This window comes from Juglans regia, chromosome 9 (assembly GCF_001411555.2).
Source record: "Juglans regia cultivar Chandler chromosome 9, Walnut 2.0, whole genome shotgun sequence".
In the NCBI taxonomy this organism is placed as follows: Eukaryota; Viridiplantae; Streptophyta; class Magnoliopsida; order Fagales; family Juglandaceae; genus Juglans; species Juglans regia.
The window spans coordinates 20,923,930-20,936,936 of record NC_049909.1 but is presented as its reverse complement, the minus strand read 5'-3'; the positions used below and the strand labels follow the sequence as shown (position 1 = coordinate 20,936,936).

Sequence of the window (13,007 nt, the reverse complement as noted above, 5' to 3'; positions counted from 1 at the left end):
AAAAAATAAAGACCAGTTCAGATGTTCTATTGTTTTTCTTATTTTCTTCTATCGCTATGGCCCAAAAACAAAATATAATATTCTAGAAATACCAAATTCTAGAAGCAAACCAGTGTAAAACATACCCCATGCCACTAACAAGACAGAACTTGAATTGCAATAAAAGTTTACACACCGGTATGAATGGTAATTTTTACACACCGGCTTATAAGTAGAAGTACAGGACTTTAAAAGCCCACTAAAAATAGTCATCTATTAGTATTAACCAATATTAATCATCCAGTACATGAAACTCAACAAGAAAAATTACTCTGCATTATCATAACTACTACAACAACCCACTGCATAAGGTCCATACTGCCCTACGCGGCTAATGGCTTTAGAGATGGCAAGAAATGTGGAAACGGGAACTCTTTTTTTTTATTTATTTAATAAAGGGGAATGCATGAAAATAAAGAGCTAGGGTGGGTCCTAAAAGTGGAAGGGGACTTGTTCAGCGGGCGCGTGATGAGCTGGTTCGAGCACACCTCAATTTCTCCCTTTCCCTCTAGAATAACTGCTACCGTCTCCGACATCAGATTTCTTCCATCCCGAACGCTCTGGGCCAGAGTATCCTGCCCTGTTCCGGCCATCTGGTATCACCGATGGCTGTGCGGGCTCTATTGAAGGAAGTGCCCAACCTCCCGTGCTGGCCTGCCCATTTTGTCCACTACCACCAGCCCCTACGACACAAAATTACACATCCCAACAAAAAATGAGCAATCTGCACGGTCCCTAGAAAACAAAATAAATGCATAATTCTCAGGCAAGCCAGTTACCCATATGTTCACGACTAATATAATTCTCGGGCAACCCAGGCATTTTCTTTCTAGCATTTCCCTTCCAAGCTTCTTCAAATCCAGTAAGCTCATCTGAAAATTCGCCAATCCAGAGATTATGGTTATTCCTCCCTTAAGTCCGACCCACGTTGAGTGCATCCTCACACACCCAAAAATATACTACACCACATACCTTCATTCAGATTGTGTAAGGTCTGCATTGTGTCCACCTTACCCTCTGAATTAAGCTTCCTTGTAACGGAATGGCCCTACAAAATATTTTTTGATAGAAGTCCAATATTAACATCCCACAAATCAATCAAACGAAGATAATGTCTAGTGAACACTAGGGAGCACATGAAAATACAGCCATTAAATACAACATTAATGCCCCACATAACTATCAAACGAATATGTCTGGTGAACCCTACAAAGGAAATGAAAACAAGGTCATTAAAGTATAGTCAATCATAAAATACCTTATTCTGAAATCCCCTAGATACCCTGTGTTTTGCTTGCCCTGTAACAGTATTCGCTTCTTTGATTTCTTCAAAGCTCAACTGCTCCACATTAAAATCTACTTGAGAAACAGAACTAAATTGTAAATAGATCCTGTTATCAAAATTGAAGTTAACTTACTCCATCACTCCCCATCCTTCTAGTCTTGGATGCAGTATAATATGCTCCATTGGGACCACCATAGTTGACACTGGAGCTCCCAAAGGTAAAACTAGTATGAGACTGTGGCATTATATCATTCAGCTTGTATTCATTCCTGTACTGAAGTTGCTTGCTCTTTTTCTCTGCAATTAATGGAGAAAAAATGGATAGAAAATTTTCAGGTTCAACAATACGGGTCAAAACATAGCATTAAAACCAGTTAAATAGATATATTTAACCTTCAACTTCATCATCGGGATCCTCAACATAATGAGCACTGCTCGACCTACCATGCTTCCTTGGATTCTCTCTCTTCTCCTTATCTGTATCTTCCTTTTCATCTTCAGAGTTCAATTCCTCAATAATTGGGCCCCTAGGCCTTTCTGGCTCTGGTGCTTGATTCTCAAGAAATCCAGGTGGGTACATATTCATAAATGGACGTCCAATTGGATCGTCAACCAGTCCAGAGGGATGCATATTCATAAAAGGATGTCCACCTGAACCAAAGAAGCTCGAATCAAACATGCCTCCAAATGGGCGTGTGAAGAAAGGGTCATTAAATGGATCCCTTCCTCCCAAAAAGCCAGACAGTAAACTCCTGTGAGCCCCAAAGCCGCCAAAGCCCCCAAAGTTAGCAAAAGGGTCACCAAAAGGATCCCTGCCACCTTGTCCTCCCTGCATTTTCTAGGTGCTATGAATCCCCAAACACTCAACCCTTACAATTCCAAGAAAAGGATATTCTGCAACATTGAAATTCATTCAGCATTAGAAGCAACTTAATGAATAAAATGTGAAACAGCAGCAACCCAAAACACGCCTGGTACTTATGTTTGCCTAATTCTCAAGAAACTTCCCATCTGTGACAGCATGACACGACAACTAAAGATCCAAAAATCAAAATAAGTTTGAACAATCACACTATAAAAATAAAATTATGCAAATCCACCCCCAGGGTGCCCCAGTAGGTCCTAAAAGCCTCCCTGTAAACTAGTTTCTAAGTCTGTAATCGATAAGCATTATATAATTCTGAGATTACAGATGATCTTCACTCACAAAAATACTTCAAACTTGACATGTTTCTCAACCAACAAGATTGCCTATGATAGAAGCGAAGCCCCGCATCATACAAGAAAATGAACATTGAAGAAAATACAAAACGGAACACCATTACCAAAAAATCAAAACATTTTACATTAATTTCCACTCAGACAACAACTAGAGAGGAACCTAAAGATTCCACGTCTTTATAGGGCATGTATCATGCAAAGCACAAGGTAAACACAAGTAAAGAATGCATGGTAAAAGATTGGATTAATTCTTCTACACGGCTGAGCAGCGACGAATACTACCCACCATCAGAGATAAGGCATTTTTTAACTTTTGCGTTTTCAAACCCAATCAAGTAGAACATCAAACATACATAACAGGGGCTAAAAAATGAGACGTGCCCATTTTATATCTTCCACCACAAGATCAATACGAAGAGCAAAGGGAAAAGAAAAAAAAAAGGGCCAACGTAGGGTATTCGGAATAAACGAAACCATAAAATCTGAAATCAAGGACTCGCAATGAGAAATTCTCATCGGAAACATCACCAAAACCGAACCCTAACATGATCGAAGAAAAAGAACCAGAAATTGCAACATATTACCATCCGATCACCATATTTACTCTGATCTATGGGTAAAATCACAATCATATTACGCATTTATTGGAATTAGGCATCGAATTCAACCAGGAAAGTAACAAAAAATAATATAGACCTGCAAAAGAAGTGTATTTTTCCACACACACAAAAAAAACAAACAAACCAACAAAGAAGCCCTAGAGGTGCGTATAAGAGGAGAAAAAAAAGAGACTAGTGCTACCTCCGAAGAAAAAGGGTACACGAATATGGGGTAGAATGAGAGGAATCGCAAACCTTCAACTACCTCACAAAGGTGGTCTTTGTATAACAAACCGAGATTGTTAAGAATCTGAAGATCAAAGCGTGGAATCACCGACTCGAACGCGAGAGAGAGAGAGAAAGATCAGAACATTGGTAGAAGTATCTAGGAAGAGAGAGGGTGATATAATTAGCGGGACGTAACGTGTCGATGAATGACTGGTTGAGTCAAAAGCCGATTCTTTAAAAAATTCTAATCGGCTTGACCAAATGAAAAAATTATCTAAAATTTAGATAATTTATATAAAAAAATTTTATATTAAATTGGTCATCTTTATAATAATTTATATCTTTTTTACAGTCATTGGCCAAATATAAAGAATTATAATTGATTTTTTAAATATTAAAATATTAATTTCTCCCTCCAAACAAACAAATTAAATTAATTAAAATATAATTAATATTTAACATTTAGAATATAATTATTATTAACATTTAATAATATTTTTTTAATATTAATTTAATCAGAATATAATTATTATTAACATTTGATAATACTTTTTTAATATTAATTTAATCAGAATATAATTATTATTAACATTTAATAATACTTTTTTTAATATTAATTTAACTAGAATATAATTATTATTAATATTTAATAATACTTTTTTTAATATTAATTTAACTAGAATATAATTATTATTAATTTAACTAGAATATAATTATTATTAACATTTAATTAGTAGAACTATAAAATGTGATAAAAATAAATTTAATTAATTAATTATTAAAATAATAATATTTTAGTATTATATAGAATGTGAATGGCTGATTCAATATAGAGATTGAATTTAAATAGAATAGGTAAATGTAAAAAAATGTGATATTGGCTAAATTTTAAAGATGCATTTACCCAAGCCAATGAGAATGCTCTAAAATGGTCAAGAGAGCACTGGGTTCAGAGATATCTAAAATAATTTAGATTTAAATAATATGTGTTAAAAATACTTGGTTCGAGATATCTAAAATAATTTAGATTTAACCAAAGATAAAAAAAAATTACTGTTGATATCAAACATTAAAATATTAATTTTTCACACCAAATAAATATTAAAATATTAGTTTATCATTGTCCAAGTAAAAATACCATTTAGTTTGTAATTAAAAAATTTAGATAGAATTTTAAATAAGTTTAATTAAATATTTTTTGTTATTAGCATTAAATGATTTTTGAAAATATGATTTTTAATATTAATTTAATTAGAATATAATTATTATTAATATTTAATTGGTACAACTACAAAATGTAATAAAAATAAATTAAATAAAAAAATTATTAAATTGATAATATTTTATTATTGTATAAAAAGTAAATAGATAATTTAATGTATGGATTTAATTTAAATAGAATAGATAAATATAAAAAAGTGTGATATTTGTTAAATTTTAAAGATAAATTAGGTCAAACCAATGAATGCTCTTAGGAATTGTTTGTATTCAAAATCCACCTTAACTCATTTCATCTCATCATTACAATTTTCTCAAATTCATACATAAAATATAATAAATAATTCAACTTTTTCAAAACTCAAAATAATTTTTTCAAAATTTCACATAAAATATAATAAATAATTCAAATTTTATTATACTATTTATAAATCATCTCAAACCATTTCAATTCATCTTTAAATCTAAATTACTCCTTAGAAGAACAAGGTTAGTACTTGTGCAGGAAATAAGAATGACCTGGGCCTAGGCTAAGCTGCTCAATATTTTAGTTTTATGCTGAAAGGTCATATACATTCTTTAATAGAAATATTTGTATAATGAGATGAGATGAAATTAAATAAGATAAAAATTAAAAATTAAATAAAATATTAAAAATAATTGAATAAAATACTATTGAAATATTATTTTTTAAAAATTTTAAAAAAATTGAATTGTTTATTATATTTTATGTAAGTATGAGAAAGTTATAGTGATTAAGGTCATATTTTGATAGTGATATGAGATGAAATGATTTTAGATGAGTTTAAAAAAATATTGTTAGAATATTATTTTTTAATATTATTATTATTTTAGAATTTGAAAAAATTAATTTTTTTATTATATTTTGTATGAAATTTTGAAAAAGTTGTAGTGATGAGATGAGATGAAACCGTTTCTGTGTCCAAATGGGACTTAAAAGAGATGAGTTGAGAGACTTTCAATCCAAACAGACCTTCATATATTTAAACAAGTGCATAATTTTAAATTTATCTTTTTTTTTAAAGAAGTACAAAATACACATGATTATACAAATTATTTCTCTTAACCTTATAAATACACAGCTTTATTTCAATAAAGGGGTTGCTAGAGACACAAAAGAATTCTATAAAGAGATCACACGTATGGGTTGAATCATCCACATACTATTGATGTCATGTTTTGCAAACTGTGCGACTCCACAATTCCTTTAGTTCAACCTGTAAAACCTGAGGAGATAAGGGCTCGAGGTAGTGTGGAATACATCCGATGACTAAAACAAAATTATCTAGTGTGGAAATGTAAGGAGAAAATATTCAGAGAGCTCTACCTAGGCCCGAGAAGTGTTTATATACAAGGTTGTGATGGTCGCCACCCTCTATTGGCAGATTGTGGAGGGGTGTACGGGGCACCACGCAAGTGGCAAGTTTTCTTCATTGACATGTCAGTCGTTGCTCTGCTGCATTGTGCATGGGTTGTTGCCGCATTGTGCATGGACTGTTAATCTATCCCTTGTAGCAGGTAAGGGGAGGGAGGCACGCGCACTACCTTGTCTACAGAGGTGACGCATGTCCCTATTGTTGCATGCTAGCTTCCCAGATCATTTAATGTGACGTGCCCGCTATCCAACGATATGGGTTGTAGTATGAGCAAATGATGTGACTAGCCACTATATCTAATGGGTCTCATTGGGCCTAGCCTAGGGGTGTAAAAAAAAAACCGTTGAACCAGTAAACCAGATTGGACCAGACCGATGGGTTGGTCCAGTACCGAGTTTGGTTCTGTCCGGTACCGGTTTTATTTTTCTTAAAACAGGTCAAAATCGGTCCAATTCTGATTTTTCTTTTTCTAAAACTGGATCAGACAGAACAGAACCAGTTCATATATATTATAATAATTTTTTATATTGTATATAATTTTTATATATAATATATAATTATATATAAAATAGTTTTGTATTATATGATAAATTACTAATTAATATAATATTAAATTTTAAAATCTTATATCGCCATAGTCTATTGTATTAATAGTTATACTAATATTATATAGTGCGTATTAATAGTTATACTAATATTATATTACTATATACTATAAATACTATAATATATCATTATATTATATATTATAATATATCACTATAGTCTATAATACAATTATAATATACTACAATATATTATCACTATAGTATTATATACTATAATATACTATTATATATATTATATAATATATATAATATAGTATATTAAAACTGAAAAATTGGGCCGAAATTGGTAAAACCGGAAATACCGGTTTAGGGGATAATCGGTGCGGAATCGATTCTTGTAAATAAAAAATCAGTGCATACGGTCTCAAATTTTGTCCAAAACCGGACCAATTACATCCCTAGTCTAACCCAATCCTCTTCCCTTTTATCAATTTTGCATTGGGTCATCTTCTGGCCTATTGGGCCCTGAGGGAGGGAGGATGGGCCAACCCCCCCCAAACCCGGCCCGATGAGGAGGTAAATCCCCTTCTCGGGATAAGCTTCAGCCATGAAAAATATTACCTTGGACATTTTCGAATGAGTGATTAAATCTGTGAACTTGGAGGGTGAATGTTTGTGGCTGTGAACTTGGGGTTTGTACAAAGGACTTACAGCCACAATACGCTAGTTGTTGTATTGTGTATGTGCTATCATAACCATTTCTTCTTTTTATCAATAATACGAGAATATTTTAAAGTACCGAATGCAAGAAATGCAAACTTCGTGACGGTGACGAGATATAAATTGATCACGTAAAATGAAACGTGGTTTTTGACATGGACGTCGTCTTGTGATGATCATCACATGCAAGTAGGGGTGCAAATCGGTTGGTCTGGTCCGGCGATGGACCGAATATTTTCGGTCCATCATTTTTTCGGACCGGACCGGACTGATAGATTCGGTCTGGCCTATTCTTCTTTTCTTTTTTTAAATTAATTAATACAAAAAATTATTTAAAATACTAAATTAAACTAAGTGACTTATTAATGTGGATTATGTAACAGATTCAATAAAAAATATTTTATATGGTCAATGATAATAAATTAGATTACATTATTAATTTATATAATTACTATATAATTAACTAATTTATATTATATATTAGTTAATTCATAGAATTTTAATAAGTGTTAATAACATATTTAAAATTTTATATTGTTAATTGTACAATTATTATATAAATAATATATATAAATTTTTTTTTTCATTCGGTCCGGTCCGGAAAATCCTGGACCGTGGACCGAACCAAAACTTTTCGGTCCTCTAAAACGTGGACCGAGACTAACTGGTCTCAGTCTCAATCTGATCCAGTTCGAACCAAAACGGTCGTCCGGACTGACCGTTTATCACCCCTACGTGTAAGGCATTACTTAAGTAATTGAGAAGTCTAACTATAAGTTAGGAATTTGGAATTCAAACTGAAGTTTAAAATTTTTGTCACTTTGTATATATTCATTTACTCTTTATTTTTATCTTGAGTTTTCTTCGTTCAAATCTATTGGAGGCAACATTTTCTCACGTGTTAAAATTTGAAAATCTCACTCCAACCAATTCTCTCAAAGTAATATTGAAAGGGAGCTGTTAGAGATACAAAAAGATCAGTGTGCCACGTGTTTATTTTTCCTAGCATCACATTCTTCCACTTTTCCTCTCTCTCCGCTTTCCCCCTCTAGCTTCCCATCAGCCGTGTACCTCACCCGACTCTCTCTCCCAGCCACAATAGCGCCACCACAGCTCGTCACCTGCCATGAACAACGGCCATTCCCCCTCACCGATGACTTCTGACCGAACCCAGCCCCCCACAGTGTAGCCCCTCTCCCTCTCCTCCTCCCGAAATCAAGCCCCTCTCACACGATTTCTCCCTTTTGCCACTGCCAGCACTATCGTCTCAGCTCAACTGCACCACTGCACCCAGCCCCTCGTCGACCGAAGCCTCTCTCTCTCTCTCTCTCTCTTCTCCCCAAACAGTGCCTCCCTCTCTCGATAACCTCCTTATTGGCACTCCAAGCTAGCGGTGCCACTTAGACCATCGACGTCTTCTGTCCACCATGAGGTAGTCACCGACCACCATAGCCGGTGTGGGGAGAGGGCAAGGGAGTGGGAACAGGGGGAGGGAGAGAAAGGAAAAGAAAAGAAAAAATAAGGGGGAGACGTGACACACTCGTATGTGGGATTCTTTTATGGGATCCTTTTGTGACTATAGTGTTTTTCTTTTTCTTAAACTAACTCATTCTTATGTTACATATCTATCCATTCCATGGCTTGAATGGTGGCCTTTAGTAGGTTAATTTGTCATGCTACTGGCCACAATCCAGCTGAAGCAAATCGATGAACATATAAAAAATGAAGAAATTTAACTTAAGGATCAAGTTATATCTCACAAGAGGTCTACGAGTAAAAGCATTCACTAAAGATAGTAAAAAGGAACGTTAAAACTTATACTGTTATGACCATGTTAATCATGGCAAGATTAGGTGATAGAAATTGCTCTTGAAGAATATTCAATCATACTTGCCATTATCATGGCTAACGTTGACAATCCAGATTGAAATCATAAACCAAACACAGCCTTAAATGCTCTTCAAATTTTATCAAGACAAAATTTCTGTATTTTCTCTCGACTTGTTTCTAACACTCGAATCCCGTAATGCTCATTACCAGATTCGATCCATAATGAAAATGTAAATGAGGTTATGGATAATGCTCATTACCAGATTCGATCCAATAGTTAATCCAATATGGGGTTATGGATAAAGAGGTTTGAATTTATGAAAAATATGTACTTTTCATCAAATTTTAAAGATGAAAATAATGAATCAAATGCTAATACTCTCTCCACACTACTCAACTCACTATTATTTATAAAAAACTAAATTCAGCTTAATATCAAAACGCAACTTTAACCTGGATTTTTTTTTTAAATTTTATAATTTATACAAAAATAAACAAAATTCTACTAAATTAAACGAACCATATAATTTATACGAATATTGTCATGTTAAATGCTCTGGAGAACGTGAATACATACTAATTTAATTTAATTTATCATAGAATAATGTTATTATTTATCTTAAATTTTATGATGTCTAATTATATTTATTATGTGACACATTTTATTAGTTGTCATTTAAATAATTAATAAAAAAATAATTTAAAATATGTCATATTAAAATATATGGTTGAAGATGACAAGGATTTCTCAAAATTTTCAATCAAATCCGCTAAGCTAACATTTTACGGGCGGTAAAAAAATACCAACCTTGAGTTCATCCTGAGTCCCTGACGTACGTGGTCAATCCTGGTCCGATAGATCAGCTGGACGAGAAATGAGTGTATAATATCCACCACCGTCTGCCACCCAACGCATGCTACCCGTACCTCTTTATACGTGATTCTTGACCATGATCAGAAGATGACGAGGATGACACCTCAGATAATGAGAGGAAGGCGAAAAGAGACAGAAGCAGAGAGGCACTGACGAAGCTTGGGACCTATTTAAAAACCGGCGTATTTTAGATGTGCAACAAAGGGAAAAAGGCAACCCCAAAAAATAAAAAATGCAGTAGCACTGGCACACATGACTCCAGCTTCTTCGGCTTCCTTATCTCCTTCCTCCAAATCTCCTCCTCTTCCTTCTCCCCGCCAATCCCCTCACTTCACACCTGTAAGTACATTAATATAGCCAACTTACGCCTTGTTTGCTTATCGGGAGAAAATGAGAAGAATATTGATTGTGGTTATGCTAGCTCTTTGTAATTTTTCCTTGACGGAGTTGTTAATTTGTTGTAGATTCAAGAATTTGAAAGAGAAGAGCACGAAGAAGATGCATCTAGCGAGGAGAAAATCCAGAGCAGAGGGAGACCTAACGGTTTTACGGACAAGGGAGTAATTACTCCAAAGCACCATCTGACGCCGCTGAATGAGACTCACAAAAGTGCCAAACCCAATGGAAAGAAAAGCTCCGAGTCTGATACAACAGAAAGCGGAGAGGACGATTCCATATTGTGCAACAAGTGCCGCCCACATGCGCGCGAGAAGATCTCGGTGGTTCCACTGGACAACAATGGTCCCAACAAGCATAGCTCTCTGACGTTTGCGAGTCCAAATGGCGTATTCAAGGCCATCTTTTCATCGTTAACGAGAAAGAGCCCGAGGTCAAAGGAGGCGTTAACGACGGACAGAGAGAAGCAGTGGAAGATTACGGTGGCTCAGCTCTCACACAAGCTGCTTCAGGCTACGAGAAAGCGAGACGAAGCTCTTCTTGAAGCTTCAAGGCTTAAGTGCTCCATGGCCGAGCTAGAGAAGAAACTCAACAAGCTCGAGGTCTATTGCCATAACTTGAAGTCTGGGCTCGAAGAGGGCAATACCAACTCACTCTATCAAATTGGAAAGAGCAACTGTAATCGGCTGGTGAACCATCATGGCTCACTGGGCCATAATGATAAAGTGATTGAGGATTTTCTGGTTTCGGTTTCGGAAGCTCGGTCTTCGGTTCAACTCTTATGCCGCTCGCTCACTACGCAATTTAGGCAAATGGGAAGCATAGTGTACGAAAGACTTTTGGTTCTTCTCCACCCTTATAATATAAAGGTTTCGCTCTCTAAGAACCCAAGAAGCTTGCCTTTCTGCCTTGAGGCTTTGCTGAACAAAGCTTTCTATGAGGACTTCGAATCTGTTGGGTTTCAAAAGAACGCCTCGAATCAAATATTGAACCCGATTGATCGGTGCGAGGCAAGTTTTGAGTCCTTCAACTTGCTTGAGGGGTTGACATGGGAGGAGGTATTGAACAAGGGGACAAGGCATTTCAGTGAAGAGTTTAGCAGGTTTTGTGACAGGAAAATGAGTGAAATTGTCGCAATGTTGGGATGGAACAGGGCATGGCCGGAGCCATTATTGCAGGCCTTCTTTTTTGCTTCCAAGAGTGTGTGGTTGGTGCACCTCTTGGCCACCTCGGTGCACCCGAGCTTGCCTATATTTAGGGTGGATAAAGGGGTGGGATTTGATGGGGTTTACATGGAGGACATAGGTGGAGATATGACAAGGACGTTGGTTCCGTCTGTAGTTCGGATCATGGTTGCACCTGGGTTCTATGTCTATGGCAGCGTGGTTAAATGCAAGGTGATATGCGTGTACAACAACTGCAGCAACAACAACATTCAGTAATGTTCGAGGCAAGGATTTTCTCATCAGTCATCACCTTGGGGAACTTTTAATTATATGATTTAGAATCAAACATTTTGGTTCGTTTGTAGTACTTTTGTTTGCTTGTTTATATATATTGGGATGGTCAAGATGGTAATCTTGAGTTGGTTTTTGCTGGATATCTGTTTGCGCTGCAATGGTAATCAAGTTGGTTCGTTTGTAATATTATCTTCCTACTGCAAAATAGATAATTTCACGTTAGTCTCCCGGGAAACTTGATGGAGTCTCACCACCAACATCATAAACAGATATCGACTTATGATAAAGAGAATTGTTGTGAGAATCAATAACTAGGTAGGGTTCTTCTCTGTAAGTTGCAAGGAAAATAAGAGCTTTGGGGGAGTTAAACTTCCTCTGCATCACTTTATCATTTCCATTTGTTGGAAGATGGAGATTGGATTCCTTTTTTGTTTTTTCTTTGCAATGGGATTGGATTCTGATCCATACAAACGAAATTAAGTACTTTTGATGGGTCCTAAGTATGTGGATATGATAACAAGGGACGAAGCAGAAAACGAAGTGAAATAGAAAGGTGCTGGCCATGTGAATGGGATCCTTTCTCTTGTGAATGATTTTTGGATCTTCTGGAATTTGATATGTCATTTTTATTCGAGTGTTATAAAGTTCCCGTCATGAAACAAATTAGATTCGATTGCCATCTTGAGGGCTAGCTTCAAATTCCCGACCAAAACACCACAAACAGAGTCCGGTGTTGGCCTCTTCGCTGTGTGGTTTGCGACCTCATGTGTAGCTTTTGCAAATAATAGGGTGGTCCAACTTCGAAACTCGTCTGCCTTCCTGATGAAACTATAGAACCAAAGACTTCCACACTTTATAGAACCAAAAAAAGAAGACACACGAGTCACCATTACAATATTCCATTTGAAAGATTTAGTTTAGAGATATACTTTAATGATAATTTTATAAAAATAAATTTATAAATTAACGTAAATTAATATGATACATTAGATCTATAAAATTATTCTTATTATAAAGTAGATCTAATATATTATATTATGAATTTATTTAACAGCAAGATTGTTTATTTTAAATAGTTTGGTGGTTGTGCTCCAAATTCACCTTTAGCATCATCTTCACAATAAGTATGAAGACTTCTATCTCTATTTTTTTTAATCTGAATCTCAGCCAATTAAGCCACCCTAAGAGCATT

At 35.2% G+C, this 13,007-nt stretch overlaps 2 protein-coding genes across 4 annotated transcripts; one reads left to right on the top strand and one right to left on the bottom strand.

Annotated features, from left to right (window-relative positions):
* Positions 1-129: 129 nt before the first annotated feature.
* On the bottom strand, positions 130-3,542 carry LOC108984797. 3 transcript variants are annotated; one of them, XM_018956855.2, is made up of 7 exons: positions 3,347-3,542; positions 1,718-2,218; positions 1,458-1,621; positions 1,298-1,378; positions 1,012-1,087; positions 819-911; positions 130-722 (listed from the first exon to the last, which is right to left on the bottom strand). In XM_018956855.2, the coding sequence occupies exons 2-7, from the start codon at positions 2,157-2,159 to the stop codon at positions 529-531; spliced, it is 1,050 nt and encodes a 349-aa protein (XP_018812400.1). In that variant the 5' UTR covers positions 2,160-2,218; positions 3,347-3,542; the 3' UTR covers positions 130-528. The 3 variants fall into 3 exon arrangements, with proteins under 3 accessions (XP_018812400.1, XP_018812401.1, XP_018812402.1); XM_018956856.2 differs by having other exon boundaries at positions 3,400-3,535; XM_018956857.2 differs by having other exon boundaries at positions 3,410-3,535.
* A 6,575-nt stretch (positions 3,543-10,117) lies between these two features.
* LOC109022080 (IRK-interacting protein-like) lies at positions 10,118-12,201 on the top strand. Its single transcript, XM_019004882.2, has 2 exons — positions 10,118-10,298; positions 10,424-12,201. The coding sequence occupies exons 1-2, from the start codon at positions 10,212-10,214 to the stop codon at positions 11,795-11,797; spliced, it is 1,461 nt and encodes a 486-aa protein (XP_018860427.1). The 5' UTR covers positions 10,118-10,211; the 3' UTR covers positions 11,798-12,201.
* Positions 12,202-13,007: the final 806 nt, after the last annotated feature.

What these genes read in the sequence shown, in the direction of transcription:
- LOC108984797 (XM_018956855.2), bottom strand. Translation starts at nt 2,159, where the DNA reads ATGCAGGGAGGACAAGGTGGCAGGGATCCTTTTGGTGACCCTTTTGCT. An exon ending in GAAGGATGGGGAGTGATGGA is followed by an intron (nt 1,379 to 1,457) that starts GTAAGTTAACTT and finishes AATGTGGAGCAG; the next exon opens with TTGAGCTTTGAAGAAATCAA. An exon ending in TATTAGTCGTGAACATATGG is followed by an intron (nt 723 to 818) that starts GTAACTGGCTTG and finishes TTTGTGTCGTAG; the next exon opens with GGGCTGGTGGTAGTGGACAA.
- LOC109022080 (XM_019004882.2), top strand. Translation starts at nt 10,212, where the DNA reads ATGACTCCAGCTTCTTCGGCTTCCTTATCTCCTTCCTCCAAATCTCCT. An exon ending in AATCCCCTCACTTCACACCT is followed by an intron (nt 10,299 to 10,423) that starts GTAAGTACATTA and finishes AATTTGTTGTAG; the next exon opens with ATTCAAGAATTTGAAAGAGA.